Source organism: Crocodylus siamensis, chromosome 1 (assembly GCF_052110815.1).
Source record: "Crocodylus siamensis isolate JL-2025a chromosome 1, ASM5211081v1, whole genome shotgun sequence".
Lineage (NCBI taxonomy): Eukaryota > Metazoa > Chordata > Crocodylia > Crocodylidae > Crocodylus > Crocodylus siamensis.
In genome coordinates this window covers 220,420,686-220,436,176 of record NC_143395.1, presented here as the reverse complement: position 1 = coordinate 220,436,176, position 15,491 = coordinate 220,420,686, and the positions used below count along the sequence as shown (strand labels likewise).

General features: G+C 45.2%; 1 protein-coding gene across 5 annotated transcripts in view; it reads right to left on the bottom strand.

Annotated features, from left to right (window-relative positions):
• The window catches only part of STXBP5L (syntaxin binding protein 5L), a 389,375-nt gene that overhangs the window by 86,029 nt on the left and 287,855 nt on the right, over positions 1 to 15,491 (bottom strand). For all 5 annotated transcript variants that reach the window (XM_090057223.1, XM_090057239.1, XM_090057229.1 and 2 more), the window contains one exon: positions 13,056 to 13,121. In XM_090057223.1, the coding sequence (XP_089913349.1) occupies positions 13,056 to 13,121 (66 nt within the window). The remainder of the gene's footprint in view (positions 1 to 13,055; positions 13,122 to 15,491) is intronic.

Sequence of the window (15,491 nt, the reverse complement as noted above, 5' to 3'; positions counted from 1 at the left end):
TAGAACTGAAAATTTAGTTGGATTCAAACCAACATAAATTCATGTGGCTGATTTTCTGTGACATCTCATGACTAAGTAGTGTTGAGGTGATGTTGCCATGATGATCTAGGAGATATGCAAGAGGCAAAAATTCTTGTGGGTGATATCTTTTACTGGACCAAAGGTATGGTTGGTTCAGTTAGCTCTTCCGACAATCTGACCACTTATTTAATTACCAGAATACAGATTGTAGAACCTAAGAGTTGAGGCACCGTGGCTGGAAAATATTGGCTTCTTTATGTGCATGCGTAAATAGCACAATCCATCTGAGGATCCGAAATTGACTTGTATAAACACTCATGAATTTGATATCAGAACCTCTCACTCTGTCTTTAATTTTTTGGAGGCATAGGCTTCCAAGAAAGGAAGAGTTTCAGGAAGTGATAAAATACTGCTAGTTTGTAAACTGTGTCTATATGAACTCAGACTTCCTTAATAAAATAATTTGACTCTGCTAAAATATTTGATTCCAGGATAAGTCCTTATATAAAACAAATCATTTCTGCAAAAATCTTTAAAGGCAGTTTTGTGAAAAGGTTTAAAAAAAAAATCACATTCTAGCGATTCTAGCAGGCTTAGTTACAACCCTAAATATGGGCTCACTAATGCAACTCGAGCAGTGTTTTGAATCCTGTTAAGAAACCTGCTGTCACCTGATTTCCAGTCAAATTCTGCAGATTTAAAATGAATTGATAATTCAAACAGAGCTGGGGTAATGTGCAATTACTATAATCTCTGAGTCTAGTAAATTTCCCTTTTAAATACTTAACAATTAAATAGTTTTAAAACCAATTAAATAAATACATATAGTCATGTCTACTGGTACAAACAACAACACAGTTTCAAAATACTTTATATTCTATGTTTTCACATATACATTTTTAAACATTGTGTTTGATTTGCTTAGTTTACACCAGAAGAGTTTTATTTTCAATCTGTGCCAAATCCTTTCAGTCATTTTATAATTATGGCAGAGTAAAAAGGAACACCCTACTTATTGATAAAATGTTTTTAAAATGTTCTTTTTTGAACAGTTGGAAGTTTGAAAGCTGCAGCTTGTAATCAGCTTGGTCCCATATGATTAAACCAAGGGATTAAATCAAGTTAGTAGTATTTGCAAACTGCAATAGACTTAAAAGCTGTAGATTTTTTTATTGAGCAGCTGAGCCAAAACCCACTGAGGGTAACAAGAATCTTTTCGTTGTCTTCAGTGAGCTTTATTTTCTTAAGCAAGTTTTAAATCTGGGTCTGAACTGTAGGGTAACCCTTTAATGACAAAATATGAAAAGCTTTCATTAAAAAAAAAAAGCCTTATGCTTGTGAACCTAACCAGACTGTGAACACATTAAACATTTACTTTGTAGACTCAGAGATATGCAAAGCATCCCTTTTATCTCAAAGGAAAAGTAGAAGGCAGGGCAAGGTGGCACCCTTGGGGGTATATACACATGCTGTGGGGTGGAGTGAGGGGGAAGTTTTAATTAGAGTGGCTCCTGGACAGCCACTCTAATTAAAATGCCACAGCATCATATGTATTCAGTGCCTTGTGTTTCAAAAAGGCCACAATTAATCGAGTCTGCTCTGATGCTTTCTAATCAGAATTCGTCAGAGCACATGTATAGGCACCCTTAGAGACTAACTCATTCAGAAATGCATAAGCTTTCATAGGAAACTGCCTATTTTATCAGATGATAGAAAGTCAACCCAGAAGCCAAGTGAAAAGACTTATGGGACTAGATTTATTTTTGTTTGTTGAGCTCACAGTATGCTCTTAAAGGCATCAGTGGTTACTGTAACTGCGTGCATAAATGGCCAAATAAACAAAGAACAAACTAATTTCTTCTACAAGTTCCTGAAACAAAGAAGTCTGGTTAAAGCAACAACAAGTTTATTAAGTATGACACTGATTAGCTGACCCCAGTTCTTGTGTGGAGTCCCAGTTAGTTTAACAGAGCTAAAGAAGTCTCTCTATGGCCTCATAGTTCCTGGCCTTTCTTTGTAGAGTTACATAGAACTTACTAATCACACTGCAGGGGAAGGTAGTGTGTGGCCATGACTTTTAAATCCCAAATCCCAAATGATAGGTAAACCATGGTTTGGCTTTCTTCATTTAAAGAATGAATCTGGGTCTGAATTAAAATAAGGTGTCTTACTGGTGCACATAAATATCACATGAAATCAACATTTTCCAGATTGTCTGAGATTTTTAAACAGGGGATGAACTGACCTAAAGTCAGTATTTGGCATGCCATACATCGCTATTCTGATGAAACGTTTTTCAGGATTACCAGGAATCCCAGTTTTCTCTGATAAAAAAAAATCCCCACTTTTTTGGATACAAAAAAGTAATCCAAACTCCACATTTTTCCCCGGTTAAAATGAAGTACCACTATATATGTGTATGTGTGTGTGATATACATTTTTTTATGATTTTTTTTTTAAATCAGAGAAAACCAGGATACTGGCATATTACAAAAAGAAATGTTTGAATTCTGCAATTTTTACTAATTTGTTTTTCTATTAAAGTAAGATTTTTTGTGCAAGCTGACACAACCTAGGTATTCGTATACAACCAGAATCTTCTGTACTGTTTTTTTAAAGTTTATTTCCTATATCATGAAAGCACCATTGTGGTATTTACATGCTAACCTATTAAAGGACGCGTACTAGTTATCAAAAAGATCCTCCCTTTCCTGCCAAATGCTCTCAAAGCATTTTCCTTTTGCTAGACAGTAAAGGTAACATCCTGGTTGTCTAAGTGGCCATTTCTGGCTGTCTACAGGGCATTTTGGCACTCTCATGTCCAGAGGTATTCTATTTCTGGATGCATAGCCCTGTGTACATGGACAACTGTGCACAGCTACATACATGTGCAGATTGAGTGAGGCCATGGCACCTACATGTGTGCTCTGTGGATGTGTAGTAGACTTAGGCAGCTGAAAATGGAGTTGGCTAAAATTTCTGAATATGAGACCTAGTCTCTGGAACAGGAAAAAGCCACGTTTGTGCATCTCTTTCCCTCCCCACACCTTATAGCTCAGTGGCTAAGAAAAGTACCTGGGAAGCTGGAGGTCCTGGGTCCCGCTTCCCCAAAGGGTTTGAACCTGGCTGTCTTTCATTTCCCAGCATAGTAAAGGGCAGCCATTACCCACTTCTTTCTCCAGTGCTCTTTCTGAAACTGAGCCATTAACATAGTCACTGGAAAAAAGGGGGATGGAAGGCAGTCCAAGGGGGAAGTTTCTGTCTCACTGGGAGCACATGTCCAGGCTAAAACCCAGGCCAGCCACTGCCTCATTTATCCCTAATCTCTACAGCTTGCTTCCTCCCTCCTGGTTCCACATATATCCCACATCCCTCCCAATGGCGGCCATCTGAAAAGGAGCACCACAGAAGGGACTGCATTACAGCTGATATGTGGTAGTTGTGCTTGTACACAAGACACAGCTAGCTTTAAACCTTGTCAGGGTAAGGACAGCCCAGAACCTGGATCCTTTGGCTTTCCAGATGAGTACCCTACACACTAAACTACTTGAGAAAAAGATAGGAAAGAACCTGCTCATTCTTGTTTCATTGTTGTGAGTCTGCGTAATTATGTAGTCATCCATACTCACCTAGGAACAGATTCCTTTGGGCATGTAAATGCTAAAAATGGCCTATGGATGGCCAAAAATAGCCGCTTAGACAATCAGGAAGGAACAGAACGTCAACCTAGGTGGTTGTCTCAGTTTACAGAAAGTCTCCATCAAACTGTTTCCGGGGTATAGGTTGTAGCCACGTTGACCTAAGGACATAGGCAGGAGGACTGGGAGCCTGCTCTACCGACTCCACGCAACCTTTGCAGCAATAACACCTTCGGCCTGGGGGAGGCTCCTTTGGGTTCTTTGGGTAAATCCAATATCTTTCATTAGACTAACTCAAATAGTTGGAAAAATTCTTTTTTTGCAAGTTTTCGGGTACAAAACCCTTCGCCAGGCTGAGGAAGTGTCTGCAATTAGTCTGTGCTCTTCCTGGATGGGATAGTAAAGATGGCTTTTGTACTACTCTGTCCAGGAAAAGCACAGACCAACTGCAGATGTTTCCTCAGCTGGATGAAGGGTATTTGTACCCAAAAGCTTGCAAAAAAGAATGTTTCCAACTATTTGAGTAGGTCTAATAAAAGATTTTGGCTTTACCCAAAGAACCTTGTCTGTCTATCAAACTTGTATTCTAAACCCTAATCCCAAGGGGCCTGCAGAATGGGCCTCTGATTTTCTAGCTGTATTCACTGAACTCTAATGGCCTCTAAAATGATATAACAGGTCTAGATAAAAGGATAACTCCAGTGAATTGACCTGAACTATTTCCAAGCAGGACAGCTAGATTTTTAGTGAAATGAGAAAACTGTCAAGATGTAAGAAACAGGGAGCATTCTGTTAGCGCTGCGTCTTTAACTGATTTCACAGATACTTGTAGTATGATTTCACAGATATTTGTAGTATTGGTTCCCTAAGTAAAGATATCAGTGATTCAATGCAAAGGGCATATTTTGGTAAAAACAACAGGAGCATAACAAAATCATTCAACTGACTTAATGACTCTTCATAGGTTAAACTCATTTATGGGCTTGATTTTGCAAGATCTGAGCTCAGTGTCAGGAGGTAGAAAAATGAGGGTTGTGATGTTGCTGTATTTTAGGAGAACCTGGATATAGCCAAGTCAAAACAATGAATGGGCTGGCCTGGATCAGACCAAGAGTGGGGTGGATAGGAGATGCACTGATATATCCAAGCAGCCTGCACTGGCAGAGCTATTATGGGGCTTAGCTGGAACTCAAAGGAGCCTCAGTCACGATAGAACCTGCCACAACTCTCTCCTAGAGGTTAAAGTGGAAGCTACTTACAGTACCGTATTACCGGGACAGGCCCCTGTTGTGAGGATTTCTACTTAAAGTCCCTGGCCATCCTATTTCAAAGTTTAGTTATTCAAATATGCAGGATTCAGTTTTTGGCTCATGTTACAGCAGATCTGCCAAAGTTGAGACACCTTACTTTTCACTATCCTATTAACTTTATTTAATATATTTGAGATGGCTCAAATGCATGTTTTATTTTAAATCACAACTGTCCGATGGGTGGCCCATTGGCCACGTTTAATCTGTAAGGGGTTAGATTATAGGCTTTGGTTCCTGCCTGGCTGCAGCAGTGGGAGGAGGTATGGGTGCATGGTACAACAGCTGCTGGTGTCTTCAGGCTCCCTCTCCCTCCCCAGCTTTTGCTGCCTGCCCCCACTTACTGACTGTTAAACAGCAGAGCAAATATAAGTTTCAGTGCAAAAACCCTGGAAATCAATCTAAAAGACACAGAATTGGATCCAGGATTTTATAAAGGGAAGTGTGGAAGCAGTAACTGGTGTTGCAGAGCTTGTTGCACCCTTGGCTCCCAGCATCCTCTTCTCCCTACTTAGGTGGGCAGACTGCACCCCAGGAGCAGCAGCTGAAGACTAAGTTCCAGAGAAGGCAAGCATTTCTCCCCTCCCTTCTCCTCCATGCTCAGAGGCATGTCCCGACCCCTTGCCTCCCCTCCGGTCCCTGTCCCCTTCCCTCCCATTTACTCCCCTCCTTCACCTGCTACTGCAGGTATCCCCATTCTCTGTGCTGTCCCTGGGTGAGGCGAGCTTCTGTCCCACTCCAGCCAGCTCCAGGGGCTGGGCTGAGTCTGGAACAGCAGCGGTAGTGGGTGGGTAGGTTCTCCTTCCTTGTGCCTGCTCCCAGGATGGCAGGGAATGTCCAGGGGAGCAGGCAGGGTGAGGGAACCCACCTGCATACTGCCACTGCCAGTGCCCCAGGCTGAGCTTAGCCCCTGCACAGCCTGGATGGAGCAGGGCAAGAGCTCCCCTCACTCCCAGGACACAAACACACCAACAGTGGCAGGTGAGGGCATAGGTATGGGAGAGGAGGGAGTTAGGAGAAGATGTGCCTCTGAGCACGGGGGAAAGGGATTTTGCTTCCTTTGGGAATTAAATTAAGTTTTGGGCTGCTGATCCTGCTGCATGGTCAGAAAAGTGGGGTCTGCAGCCACACCACTGCACTCCTTCTGGATCCACTCCTGAAAGGAAAATAATGTTGGACACTGCTGGAAAAAATGCACTTAACTCTGGCACATGCAAGGTACGAGTGGACTATTCCTTGTTGTAGAGTTAAACATATGCATAAGTGTTTTTATGAAAAATTTAATTTTCTAGTCCTCAGATTTTGGAGAAAAGTTGGACAATGGGAACATCTGTGGCTCAGGGCCCTGTCACAGGGAAGATTCAGCACATGTTTTATTTAGATTGTAGTAAGCATTACCATGCTGTATTAAATGTTAGACCATATTCTGAACAGCTGCATGGTAATGTTTACTATGTTCTCTAACACAATCTCTTACTGATTGTCAGTCCCTGTTCTGGCACCTTGCCAGAACCAGTTCAAGACTCCAGTACAGTGTGGTGCTGGGACTGAGTATTAGCTGACTGCTGGTTGCAGCCCCGGGCACTGCACAAGAGCCACTTCAAGATTCCACTGCGGTGTGGAGACTGGGACCCAAAATCAACTGACTCAGGCCCAACATCACACCAGTCTTGTACCAGCTCAAGTGCAGAGCCAACACTGGGACTGATAAGGAGGCTTCGTACAGCATAGCAGTTGTCATGGCTGGGTGAGGACACAAATTGCTCATATAGTCTCCATGGAGCAGTCTGACTATACCTGAACACGTGTGACTTGACATGATACTCATCACTTCAAAAGACTTAACTTCACTATGATACAATCACACTTAGCATGCTTTACTGTTTGCACGCACAGATGCTCGTGTTTTAAGTGCAGTTGACATGTCCTAGGTGTCCCATGTATTGAGGCCGTCAAAGAAAAGCGTCCCATGTGTCAAGGCCCTCTTCTGCCTCCTTCAGAGCCTCCTGTTGAGGTTTTGACTGCACTTTTCCCCATGCCTTTTTTTCTTATGAACGCCTTGTCCATGGCCCCACCAATCTTTCTGGGTATGGCCAAGCTGGCTATCTGTAAGAGCAGGAAGGAGGCCCTGGCTGAGGGAACCTGGGTGAGTGAGGCTGTCTTCTTGTCACTCCTCTGCTCACACCTCCAGGCAGAGTTTTACTGGTCGGCATCCACAGGCACCCATTCAGGGGACAACGGATGCTGGTCGGTGTGTTCTGCTCAGTGTCCCCTTCTGGATCCTTGTTATTAACCCATGACCTCACTCCCCTTCCTGGTTTCTTTTTATTTGCCCCAAGAAATCAGTTGATGTGTCCCCACTGGCTTCCCTTACTAAGGAAGGCTTATGGTAATTCATTATGGGCTTAAACCTGTGATCTTACATCACATCTAATAGGCCTATTCCTGGCAGTGGCAGGGGTGAATACTCTACAGCAGGGGCTCCCAAATTTTTATGCCGCAGCCCGGCAAACCATGGCCCGGAAGTAGCCGTGGCCTGGCAAACTGCAGCCCAGCAGTCACAGCTGACCACAGCTGGAATTTCCGGCCAGAAGACACATAAAGATACCCCCACCTCCTGGGCTAGGGCGGGCCAAACCTTGTGCTGCTATGGGCCCTGTGAAAGGAGCTGTGGCCTCTCTGCCCAGCTTGGGGGATGGCTGTGGTTTGCCAATTCACAGCCACTTCCGATCTGGCAGCTGACTGGCAACCGGCCTGCCACAGCCCTGGGGCTGACCTGCCACAGCCTGGGGATTGAGAACCCCTGCTCTAGTGGGAGAGCATTGAACCAGATATCTCTAAAGTGATCTTATTCTCTATTCCATACCTTCCCCAGCATCACCATTATTGGCTTAGAGATGCCAGGGGAAACATTTTCAACTGTTGTTTTCAATAGCCATTAATAGATCTATCATTCATGAATTTATCTAGTCCCTTTCTGAACTTGGTTATGCTATCTGCCTCCACCACATTGTAACAGGGAGCCAGAAGGCTCCTGTTACTTGAGAGGAAACTGCAGCAGGGTGAGCTGGTTCAGGGAAAGCTAGATGCTAAGGAAGTAGCTACCTGCTAGTTGAGTTATAGCCAAAAGCCAGCAGCAACAGGCACTAGGGAGAGACAGCCAGGCTGCTCAGGAGCTAAGAGCTGCAACCAGGCCAGCTTTGTGGGTTGCCATGGCTCTCTGGCTTAGCGGGGTTTGTACTGAGTACAAGGCCAGAAGGTTGTCAGCTCAAGGCTGGGTGTCAGCCCAGAATTCCCCCTGGCTCTGGGCATTCAGAAATTTTTGGAGGCTAGACATGCACCTGGCTGGGGTCATCTGACCCCAGCGCTCTGTCCTGCCCAGGGCAGGGGGTCGGACTCGATGATCTGCTACGGTTCCTTCCAACCTAAACATCTATGAATCTATGAGAGTAGGCAGGGCCTTAGGTCAGAATTAAGACATCTGTGATGGCTGCTGAGTCACCTTACTGGAAGGGGCCAGGGCTTAGTGTGTATACAGGCAATGCCCACTTAGCACTCTTAATTGGTTCCTGAAAAACCGAGCGTTAAGCAAAACCAAAAGTATTTGATGACCCAAGATGGCAACCGCAATTGTTTTTAATGACCCAAGATGGTGACCATGAGTGTTATAATGAAACTCGCTGAGCACTAAGTAAAATCAGGTATCAATTTTAAATGAGTGTTATAGCAAAATAGCGCTAAGTGAGACAGCATTAAGCAGGGGTTGCCTGTAACCTCAGGGCCTGGGCCTACACAGTCAATCTGGCTTGAGAGGCTGCTAAGACAAGTGCAGCAGAGCAGGGGGAAGGCAGAAGAGATTCTAGCTGGTTCCTGGGCTATTTCAAGGAAGCCAAACAGTGCTGCTGACCTACAGAGGAACATTACCTGGGTTAGGGGGAAGCCTCGTTATGCAGGCAGGTAGCCCTTGTTTACATTTGGACCCAGAGAGGGTTTAGTTTGTTAGCCTGAAGCCTTAATCCTTGGTTACAAGTTCTACTGGTTGTGGTTTGGGAGTGGCTAAAAGGGGAGAGTACCAGAGGGGTGCATTGTGGGCTAACCCAAAGCAAAGCGCCCGGGGCACACCAGTGTTTTGAGCCTTGCCAGGGTTTTAGTTCAGGACCCTGGAGGCTCAGGCTAGGGTACTGCCTAGAGGCAGTCTGAGAGGGAAACTGAAGCCTGGTACAGGCAGAAGCCAGACAGGGCTGGGGGTCCTAGCGCCCAAGAGGATGGAGCCAAGGGAAAGGAGCTCTGTGCACTCAAAGGACAGAGACAGGGCCAGGGACTCTAAAACCAAGAAGGGTGTAGCCAAAACAAGATGCCCTGCTCACAGAAAGGCAAAGACTGAGACCAAGGGCCTGGTAGCTTGGAGAAAGGTGGAGATGTGGCCAGAGGCCCAGGAGCCCAGAAGTGTGGAGACAGGGCTGGAACCCAGAAGCTAGGTCCAACCCAGTGGATCTGAGCTAAGTGGCCCAGCAAGAGAGAAAGGATGGAGGCTGAGTGGGATGAGGTCCCAACAAGCAAAACTGATTGGATAGGCAATATCTGTAAGGCATGGGCAAAGGTACTGGGAAGGACAGAACCTATATAATTAGCCCTTAAGGCAATAAGTAGCAACAATACTGATGCTGGTGAGGAGATCTAACTTGGAAAGTCCTGGGGCAGCCTCCCTTTTCTGAAAATATCATTTTTTCAAGGTGTGGCAGGCTAGGAGAAGGGGCGATTGCCCAAAGAGAACCAGGTTGACTAGAGCTGAGGGGGCTCCTGGGACGTCACAGTCGACCCTGGAGTTGAACCTCTTTTCCACACTTCCAGTGGCAATGAATTCCACAAATAAACTACACATTGCATAATTATTGGGCCAAACTCTACTTGACTATGTTCCTTTGAAATCTAATAAAAATATGTGAGCTACAAGTTTCAAGAGCATGTGGGTGGGTGTTTGTCTCAGCATGAATATAGAAGAAAGGGAAAATATAAGAATGCTAAAAATACTTACCAATTGGATGGAAAAGAGGTGCAATCTGCAGCACCAGAAGCAAAATGACTAGGTTAGAGCTGCAGATACAAATTTCCGCCAAACTGAAAAAAACCAGCTACTAGAAAACAGTGCTAAGCACTCCTCCTTTAAGGCTGTAAACACATTTCATTTGAGGCAGCTCTGATTGTCCTGGGTTTTGATTTATCTTCTTCAAAGCAGGAATGGTACAGCCCTTTACACATATATGTATTTATTCAAATACAAGATGAAGCTCTTTCCCACCCACAATTGGCATAGGGAAAAAAGCCCCTCGTTTTATAACCGCATACAAAGAAATCTCACTAAATATACTATCATTAAACCTGCTGCCAAAAGCAGCATGTCTTCAGTAATAGAAACCAAGTATGAAGCTGATTAAATGCAGCCAACACAGTCCATGACTATAAAACACATGGCCCACATTGGGCAAACATGATGACAGGCATATACCACAAGAATAGATTAGTATAGCCCATCTGAATAGGACACATGGGGTATTTTTACATGTTCAAACACCACAGTACCAGGCACTTCGAAAAGCACCTGGAGCTGCAACACTTGCAGTTGTATAAATGTACATCAGCATTGAGAAAATGGCTGTGACATGCTTTTGAACTAAAACACAGCAGAGTTCACCTCAGCTTGCACGCAGAGAAGGCTTGATTAATTGAGTCTGCTTTGAAGCTGCAGATCTCCAGCACAACATTGGACAGAAAAGTATGTGTATAAATGCCCATGGTAGTGCCCATTAAGCGTAGTCCCCCTCACCGTTGACTCGTTTTCAAGTCATGGTGAGTCACAACATTGCATACAGTTCACCCAGAATCCCTCTGTCAACCCCTCTTTCAGCCTAGCACATAGGATTAGTATGGCCCTGCCTTCCAACAGGTGCAGCCAGACCAGGTTGCCCTGTACCTCAGTCTCATAAATTTTTGAAGAAAATTTGGTTCCAATCAGGAGTGGGGGTTAATATGCAAATGGGTTCTTTGTTGGAGGTTTCTGGAGTACAAACACATACTGGGTGCATCTACATAAGACATCTACTGCACAGTTGACTGATTAGCTGCACAGTAAACATCTCAACATCTACATGTGCACACCTATTAGTCTGGGTAAACTAATTTGCTCTGCCTCAGGATAGTATTTGTAAATACAAGTGCTATCTTGTTGCAGAGTAAAAAAAACTCCACAGCACTGCATGTGCAGATACTGGAGGGGCTGGCTGGCTCATGAAGGTGCTTCAGAGTGGGGGCTGCTTGCCAGCTAGCTCTGCACTGAAGCTCTATTGTGCCCCAGCCAGCCCCTCTGCAGCATATTGAGGTAGGGGGGGAACAGCAGGGGCCCCATGCCAGTCACGGCTGCTCTGATCCCATGCCTCATGCTGCACATGAATAAACTCTGGAGCTTATTGTTCTGGAGTTAATTGCTCCTGGATACATGTTCAAACAGCATTCCTGGGAGCAATAAACTCCAAAGCTCTGGAGTTCATTCATGTACAGTAATAGCACATGCAGGCATGTCCACTGAGGGTCGCTGAGGCTTGAAATGCTGTTGATTTTGGTGGGGTCCAACCCAATGAAATATGTGGTAAATCATGAGCCTTTGGCTTTGGACTATCATGCATAGTCTCTAATATATATAAGTAGTTGCTAAAATGCTACTCAAAAGTGTGTTTATGGAGTACCTGTGCTAAAGCTTGCAGCAGTTTAAAAAAAATAGGTAACATCCATCAATTCTGGATAAGCTAAGTGCACAGGTACTATACATAAATTGCTACAGGCGTGTTTAATTTAAAGGTTATTGTTTTCAAATTTGCTTCTCACTTCCATTTGCTCAGGGAGAGCAGAGTCTGACAGTAAGGAGAGGGGGAAGGAACTGCTGGGGGAAAATGTGGGGAAGGAGAAAGCAAACTGCTACCTGACCCCTCAGACTTATTTTCCCTGCTGTAGCAGTGGGAGGGGGGAAAATTCCAGGCAAACCTCCAATAGTTAAATTATATACCTGGAAAATTAGAGCAAATTTATAATTTTTCCATATTTAGAATCTAATTATTGGGGGAGGGTCATCTTATAATCAAGGTCATCCTCCGTTTGAGTAAATATGGTAGCTCTTAAAAGCCATGCTGCTGCTCCTCTGCCAGTAGGTGGCCAGGGAGAACACAGAGCCTGATAGGCTCCTCCCTAGAATGAACAGCAATTAAGTTAAATGAGCCGCAATTAACTTACAGATGTACACAGCAGTGCCCCAGGGGAAAACTGTTAGCACATTTTATCAGGCATAATTCACAGGTACTTGAATCAGGACAATAGGTGTGAATGTCTGTAGAATCCTGGGACAAAAGACTAAGGGGGAGTGGAAGGGAATGTAGCCTCTGTATATGGCAACCACAAAGAAAATTGCTAGGAAAAAGGGCTTAATTCCCTATGGACTAGGGGCAAATCATGACCCTACTGAATTCAACGGGATTTTTGCCATTGATTTCAGCTAGGTTAAAGCACTAGATACCTTGGTAATGTTTGCTGGAAACAGGGCCTTGTCCTTTGCTTTCTTTTGATGTTTCTATAATAAAAGTCTAGAAGCACTTTAACCATTGGCTGGTCCCAGTGGTTAAAACTTACCATTCTCCACATCACGTTTCAAACTATCATACAATTGAAAAAAACAACTATTACAGAACTTCTCTTTTTAAACAAGTTCAGTCCATAAACAAACTTAGCAAGCACTCTCTAACAACCTGAAGACTAACAAGAACCTCAGATGGGTCCATATGAAATACAAGGACAGGGTCCTGCATGTCACTGTCAGTTCAGATGATTTCATCCTCTTCTCCACTCACATATATCCTAAATTGAACTCTCCTTTAAATGCACAGATTTGGCATTTTGTTCTGGTATATGTAGTAAGCTCTTTCCCTCCAAACAAAATCTAAACATAATGACTATGTACTTTACTTCCTAAGGATTAATGAAACACAGTGATGCATGACATGAATGGCTCATACTGACTGCAGGAAGAGATGCCAATCACCTTTACCTGATGTAGGAGACTTGCAGCGCTCCAGCTCCAGGGAAACTGGACTGTCACTGAGTTCAGTCAGGCCTGAAAAAAAATGGAGTTCAAAAGTTAAGATAGATTTGAGTGTACCAGGACACGCTTCAACTTTTTTGGCTGAAAGCTTGTCTACATTTGAAAGTCAACTTAACACAGTAGAGTGTGAAATTAAAGCACAGTGCTATTCCAGAATAACTCTGAGTGTAAACAAGCCTAGAGTACATATACAGAGGCCTACACAGATTTAAATGGGCAAGCAGGCTGCTGACAGATGAGGAAATAAAAACAAACTAACAGCACTTTACTGGAAAAGGAACCACATCAATTTCATATGGCTCCCCAACATCTGTATAGATCACCTGCTTCAGCGGGGCTTTTCTGGAGCTTTTATCTAATAGCCAATTGAATTAGCTATTACAGTGGTTATCAACCAGGGGTACACATACCCGTAGGGGTGTTTAAAAAGGTTGTGGGGGTACACGGAACAGATATGGCTGATAAATGCTGTGTGCATGCATGCAGCCGCAATGCAACACGTGGGCAGCAAGGAGCATAGCCTGGCCCCATGGAGAGCAGCCGGATCTGACTGGTAAGTCTGTTTTGGGGAAAAGGGTATGAGAGGGCAGACTGAGGCTCCAGTGGTGGAGGAGGGAGTGGGGCTGGGTCAGGGGCAGGGACTGCGTGTCCAGGGTGGGGCATGGGACTGAACTGCGTGGTGGGGGTGGCTCCCACCACTATGCGCACTGCAGGAGGGCATGGGGGGCACGTGCCCCTAGATCTGTGCATGGGGTGGGGTGGGCTGCAACTGTGGGGTGGGGCAATACAAGGCTCTTCCTGGTGGGGGCTGGGCTGGGGTGTGCTTGGGGGGCAGTAGCAGCGCTGTGAGGTGGGGTTGGTGGGGGCTACAGCAAATTCTGGAGTGGCTGCAGCTCCTCCCATAGCTCTGCTCCCATAGGCCTCTGGCGGGGGAGGGAATAGGGCTGGGACTAGGGCAGGTGCTGCACAGATGGGCGGAGCATGGGATGGAGCCGTGAGCGGCTTGTCCAGGGGGCATGGGGAGCGGCTCCTGCCACTGCAAACACCCCAGGAGGGCATGGGGCGTGCATGACCCTGGATCTGCATGCGGGGCAAGGGCAGGCTGTGGGCTGGGGCAGCACTGGGCTGTTCTTGGCAGGGGCATTGGGCCCCCATGTCCTCCTGTTCTCAGCAGGGGCACACAGCCCCCATGTCCTCCCAGGGGTGTGCACCCCCCCCACATGGCTCAGTTCCGTGCTGCGCCCCGGCGGCACAGCCCCTGCTCCAGCCCCAGCCCCAGCCCCAGCCCCACTCCCTCCTCCACTGCTGGGGCAGCCCGCTCCACCCTGTCTGCAGAGCTGGGGGCACATGCTCCCCATGCCCTCCCAGGGTGCACACAGCAGTGGGAACCACTCCCCCATGGCCCCACAGATGAGCTGCTTGCAGCTCTGTCCCATGCCCCGCCCCGCCGGTGCAGCACCTGCTCCATCCCCAACCCTACTCTCTCCCTTACTGTGGGGGCCTCAATCTTCCCCCCCTTAAAAACAAAACAACAACAACAAAAAAGGGATAAAGGAGCTGAAACTGTCAGAAGGGGTACACTTATTAAAAAAGGTTGAAAATCCCCGAGCTATTTAGATAAAAGCACCAAAAAGATCCACTGAAGTGTGTGATCTATACAGATGCTAGGTGAGTTTGGTCATATTGATGTGGTTCCTCTTCTGGGCATACGTTGTGCTTGGTGCAAGGGCACACCAAGTTTAAAGTTAAGTGCCATTTTTTTCCATGTCTGTCAGCAGCCTGAATGGGCAGGTAATTCAGATTTATTTTCTAAGTGTCTCTGTGCAGATAAGAACTGACCTCGCATTGTAAGTAGAATCACATAAGCAAAGCTTGGAAGTTAGATGGTTGTGGTAACCTTAACCCACATATCTTTATCAAGATAACGTGAAAAACATTACATAAGTTTTCAGCTATTGAAAAAAGGTGATGGTGGGGGAGAACAAATCCCACTGAAGTATAAAGGGGAAGACAATAACAGAGAAAGAGGAGAAATGGAGCATGGGCAACAAAACCAGTCAGTTCAGGTTCTTATATATTTATTGATATATGATGGTTAATTTTCAGATGTAAATATAAGGCTATCCAAAAGTAACAATTAACACTTGTTATGAAGGATGCTGTAGACATTTGTATTAAATACACACTGATATTCTTTTAGGATTTGTGTGTGGTGGTGAGCCATGGACCCTGGTAGCAAGCAATCTGGAGTCACCCCTCTCCATTGGCATTTCAGAGACACTGGGTTTCAAGCAACCACAATACCTCCTGCAAAAACACCTATGCTGGCATCTGTAGAGAGCTCTCTGGGCCCTACACATTTGAGACCCTGGTCTCTAGGAA